At 37.4% G+C, this 5,896-nt stretch overlaps 1 protein-coding gene across 1 annotated transcript; it reads right to left on the bottom strand.

Moving 5' to 3' along the window:
* Window positions 1-3,179: 3,179 nt before the first annotated feature.
* On the bottom strand, window positions 3,180-5,896 carry LEA4-5 (Late Embryogenesis Abundant 4-5). The gene is given in 3 exon segments (XM_089043582.1): window positions 3,180-4,704; window positions 4,706-4,965; window positions 5,043-5,896. Coding segments are annotated over 3 exon segments (528 nt in total). The 5' UTR covers window positions 5,176-5,896; the 3' UTR covers window positions 3,180-4,569.

Raw genomic sequence — 5,896 nt, 5'->3', positions numbered from 1 at the left:
TTAGTTTTGCAAAATTGAATATCTGAGCATAATTACTGATTAATTCCTTGTGATTGGGTATTTATTATTTCAGTTTGTGGTAACAATTTGCTCACTCGGTATATATATAACATTTGTGAAACATATATTATACACATAAAAAAAAATCAGAGCCCTTAAAAAATCAGGGGCCCTATGGGGTGGCACCACTTGCACACCCTCAAGGCCACCCCTAATGAGATAACATAATTGAATTGAATTAGTAATCTTACAGTGACATTAAGAAGCAAAAAAAAAAAAAAAGCCATAACGTAAGGAAGAATCCAAAAAAGAGAAGAGGACAGCAAGAATGAGAAAAAAAACAACTTTGAACGTTAACTATCCCGTTAATGGGGTGTTAGGGTTTTTTTTTTCATTTTTAATTAGGAATAAATTGGGTTTTTGTTTTAGGATTATGTGCCAACTTGTAAATCCATTAGATTAAATTTTAATGAGGTCATGTATGAAGAACAAAAGTAAAGCAGATCATAGCAGAGAAAATCAAAGGAGAGGATCTGAATCCAAGTAAACCAAAGAGTGCAACAAATTGCCAATCCACAAAGCTTAATTACCATTGAATCCCACTAAAGGCATGTAATGCTAGAGTTCCATCTTAATACCAAAGGAAAAAGTAAAGAGATGCCAATTGTCAAACCAAAGGGAAGCATCTTTTCTCTATAACCCGAAATAACATGATACAAGCAACCTCCATTTCCAAGCAGAAACTTGGGAATATTAATGGACCAAAAGCTTTTGCTTTTTTCTTTTCTTAATTAGCGGGGAAGAGGGAATTCGAACTTTGAACCTCTTGCAACGTTGAAAATAGAGGTAGGTGGTGCTCACTAGACCAAAAGCTAATTGATATATTGACTCTTGAATGACTTTTCATCCAAGTATCATTAAGGCTTCCAAACCCACCCACCTCTTTGTGGGAGACAAATTTCCTCCCAAGCGACCCTTAGAAGCCTAATGGTTAGAACAAATAACAGCCCATAAGAAAGAACAAATCCTTTGTTCAATGTCCAACAGCAGTTTCTTAGGAAAGAACAAACAACCTCCTTAGGAGGCTCAAGACTATGATATTGAACATCGAACATCTCATTTCTTCTTTTGAATTTTAAGAACATTTTTAGAGAGATCAATTTCACTGCAGACTTGAGACACCAATTGAAATCTCCATACTTTTGGTCTCACATTGTTCTAAATTCAGTCCTCCCTGTTCTCAAATTTGATTTGTCTGGAGAAGGTTGTCCTCATGGCTTTGTTTTGTAGTTTTGTTTTTCCTTACTAAAAAAAAAAACAAAACCAAAAACGAACTTGAAGATTACAATGAAGATTCCACAAAACACATGTCGATGCCCAACATGGAATTCAATTTAGATAGATGTGGAGTGGTGGATAATGTGTGAAGACGTGGGCCTCCAACATGTGTATGTGCCTTCAGCAGTTATTGTCTTCGAATGTAGTGACATTTAGCGTAATTAAAGTACATAAGCATGCATAAGACAAGGCATACGTGGTTCACCCTAAACGATGGGTTACGTCAACGAAGAAGAATATTCTCATTATGATAATATTTGTTTACATTTGTATAAGAGGATTAGACCCAAAGATAAATGGAAGAAGGCCCAAGGCCTAAGTTACAAAGCTCAAGAGTCCAAGGCCCAAGAGTCAAGATCCAAGACCCTTTTCTAAGAGTAATTCCAGGGGCTCCGGGCAAGGCGGGGCCTGGGCCTAAAAGGGCTTCCAACGGACAAATGCTGCCAGGGCTGTTGGTGGGCTCCATAAGCCTGGCTGTCCTCGGCAAAACCGGTCATTACTCTAGCTTGGGTTTGCTGACGTCAGAACTAAAATTTTTTAAAAAAAATTAAAGAATTTTTTTAAAATAAATACTTAGTCATATTTTTCACTTCCCACGCCCAAACTCTATACAAATTCTTCTCCTCATATCTCATGTGAATAGTGGTTGTCATGGCATGGCAATAGGTGGAAACACTACAAGTTTTGCAAGGGCTTCCACTATTCACGTGAATAGTAATAGCCATTGTCTCCCCTTACTCTTTGCCATTGCAAATGGTTGGAAGTGCTCCAAGTGGAGTGTGGTCTTTTTTTCTTTTTTCTTTTTATAGGTGAAGGGGAATCTCCACCTCTTGTAGTCTTCTAATGCGGGACTCTTCACGTTACCCCTAATTGTGACTTATGGCAAGATTTCTTTGGCTAAGATGACGACCTCTCAAAGTACGGCACGTGGCTGATCTTGCTTAGCTAGTTGCTCAATTAGTCATGGTACCAACAAAACATTGAATAGATTGTTACTTCCCAGCACAAGATAAGGAACTTGGGTTAAGTCAATAATTTATCTAATTGGTAAGAATTTTGATGTTGGAGTTGAAACAACTAGTGATCTTTAGGTTTGATAGGGTCACCAACTAGTAATCTTAGAAAGGTATATAATTAAAAATCTAATATTTTTAATTAACTTTTTCTCAAAAGAGTGCAAAGCCAATTTTTAAGAGCAGCTACAATTATACTCTTTATTTTTTAATTAAAATTTAACTAAAAATACACAAAAACTATTTTAAGAGCTCTTTATAAAATTTCAAGTTCAATCATACTCTCTAGTTTATAGAGTCATAATTGCTATAATTCTTTTTTAATTCAACATAAATGATTCATCTCTATATTTTTAAAAAAAAAATGGCAATATTAATTAACAATTTAAAATAGGAAGCTAATTTTCTCACTCTTCTTTTGTCCACTTAAATTCTTTTGTTAAAAATTGTATGTTTTCACTCATCTTTTATCCACTTACACTCCTTTGTATGTTATAGTAAAAAATATTAAAAAACAAAAGAGAGTGTAAATGGACAAAATGAGAGTGAGAAAATCATCACCCTTAAAATATTCATTAAATAAGGCAACATTAAATTATAAGGAGTCATTAATAGTCTATTCTCTCTTCTCAAATTTAGAAACTCCTAAAGGTTTCCTTATTTTAAGAGCTGGATAGGAAGTATGATTAGAGCTGGATAGGTGCATTAATTAATTATTACTGTATTAATTTTCATTAATGCAAGAAAAAGAAAATGACAATAATAAAATAGTGCTGCTATTTGTACCCATGTCCTATTTTTCCATCCAATTTTTATCATAAAATAACCTTTAATTATTAAAATACTATAACATTAATATTTGTTTATTAATAACAATTTTAATAAAATAATTATTATAAAAATAAAAGTAAACCAAATTCAGTATGCAAAGATAGTTATGCAACTGCTGAATAAGACTGTCGAGATTTGACCTTGCGTTGTAGATGGATGACTGTAAGCAGCAAGCTTAATTACTTTTTCTTGATTAGTGCCCAAAATTGGTAGGCTATTCTTGATCACCCCAACTGTGAATTCTTTGTGAGAAAGAATACAGAATGGATAAACTGAGACTAAAGAGAGAAACCTTTGGAACCTGTAGGGATGAGTCAATACCACCTCCCCCAACGTAGCCCTCTCTTCGGCGGCAACACTCTCAAGGCCAAGTGGGTCATGTCCGATGACCTTACTCTTTCATCAATACCTCTAACGTCGGTGATGATTACGATGGCGGTTGTCTCCGGTACGGAGTTGTTGGGGATTGTGACTGGAGTGTGGAAGGTGGTGGATAGTTTGGGAATGGTTGGGAAGATGATGTCCGATGACCTTACTCTTTCATCAATACCTCTAACGTCGGTGATGATTACGATGGCGGTTGTCTCCAGTACGGAGTTGTTGGGGATTGTGACTGGAGTGTGGAAGGTGGTGGATAGTTTGGGAATGGTTGGGAAGATGGGTCGCGTTGCCCTAAGTCCTTAGAAATCATTATACGGAGACAATTATAGAGGATAGATTTTACGGAAACAATTTAGTCTCATTATACTTCTCTTATTAATGTTTAAGAAAATTAAAGTCGAATATCTCCCTCATATTAAAAAAATAAATAAATAAAAGAAAAGAATCATTACCTTTTTCTTTTTTTTTTTGAAATAAAGGAAAAAGGAGTGTCACCTCTCTAAACCGGACACGAATTAAGAAAAAACTCTCCCTAAGATGTTCGTTACACATGCAGATGATCAAACTCAAAACCTCATTAAAGAGTCCAATCACATTCACCCAACATATGTGGCCTAGCTCGTTCAATTTTCCACTAGACTAAACCCACTTGAGTACATTACCCATTTTGGTAGGACCACAACCAATTATTCTTTTCGGCACTGAGACACTCAATCTCTCCCATCTCACATATCTAAGCATCTTCTCAATTGGCAGGCACTTGGTCCAAATTTCTGATTCAGATTTATATATAAACTTTTACACAATGCTACCAATTTTATTCCATTAAAACTTGTTAAATTTCAAAACAAACAACTTCAACCACTATGCCTTAAAAGACTTGCCCAAAAAAAAAACCCACGTGTTACATATAACGTAATAACCCAGCCAAAAAGGTTGGGATTTAAAAGATGACCTAACCCGACCCCACAAACAATGGCCATAGTACAAAATCATAGGCTCCATTTCAACTGAAGGTCCCACCAGTTCCATACCCGGGTGGATTCCCACCCACACGAGTATTATGGGCTGCGGTCCGACCCGTACCCGTGTTGATCCCGATAGGGTGCGATTCCACCACTCCCTCGGTCACCTGGCCGCCTTGCGGGCTGCCCGGTGTCACCCGAGCGCAGTGACATTTGGTGGGCCCCAGTGGCTGCCCTGTGGCCGGACGTGGAATACGTGTGGGTCCCAGTACCACTAGCAGTGTACCCCGTGGGCCCACCCACGGACGCCTTGTGTCTAGCCGCGGTGTTGTGAGCCATCGCCTCACGCTTGTTCAGCTCGGCCTCCACCATTCTCTCCTCCCTCTTTCGGGCTGCCATGTCCTTTTCAACCGTGTCATGAGCTGTCATCTTTCCACCTTTTTTGGGGTTGGAAAAACCAAAACAAATGGTGAATGAATAATAAATTCATAAAATGAAACACCAAAAACATGACTAAAATAAAATACATGAAATAAAACCTTTTCTTGCACTGTGGCTTTGGTCTTGTCCATGCCAGACTTAGCAGAGGCTGCTATGTTAGCAGCCGTTTCTTTCACGGACCCCTTTACGTTCTTCCCAGACTGCATTTTCAGCTCACTTTTTTTTTTTCAATTCCAAATAATTTGTCTCGAAAACTTTTTTTCCAAGCACAGTGTAGCATCTTAATATAGTGCGCTTCAAATAGGCTCAAGGGACATGCTGGAGTCGTGACACGTGGAATAACAGAGAGATGAGGTGGGCGCTGGAGAGAACATCACGATCCCTGTATTGACACGATGCAGACACGTGTCGAAGGGTGTCGACAGTGTTGATGACGCAGCAGTTGGGAAAGTTTATATGGTTGCGACACGAAGACGATAATAATGACACGTGTTGTTTGCGTAACCCCACCCTAAAGTATCTACAATCGCCCAAAAAAAAAACACACAACACAACACAAAACAAAAAAAATGCATATAAATAGAATGCAAATAACACAATTGAACTATGCATGTACAGAGAGTTCGTTGTTTCCCCGATATGCTTGGATGATTAGGTTAACAATTGAATCATGAACCTACCACAATGGAAACTTAAATTAGACTAACAATTGCATCATGCACCTAACGCAATTGAACCATACAAAACTAAACCCTAAATTACACTACGAACACTATGATTTTAACACAGAGATTCCATTCTCATTAATTTTAACCGAAACCTAATTCAACATTTTTTTTTATAAAAAAAAACCCCTAATTTAAACCAATACTCACTAGAAACAAAGTGGCAACAGTTTTGAAAACCCCAATTGTATTTCGAAACAAC

Source organism: Prunus mume, linkage group LG8, assembly GCF_029339155.1.
Source record: "Prunus mume cultivar Tortuosa linkage group LG8, ASM2933915v1, whole genome shotgun sequence".
NCBI classification, from domain to species: domain Eukaryota; kingdom Viridiplantae; phylum Streptophyta; class Magnoliopsida; order Rosales; family Rosaceae; genus Prunus; species Prunus mume.
Note: the sequence above shows the minus strand (reverse complement) of the source record. Positions and strands in the feature narration are given on the sequence as shown.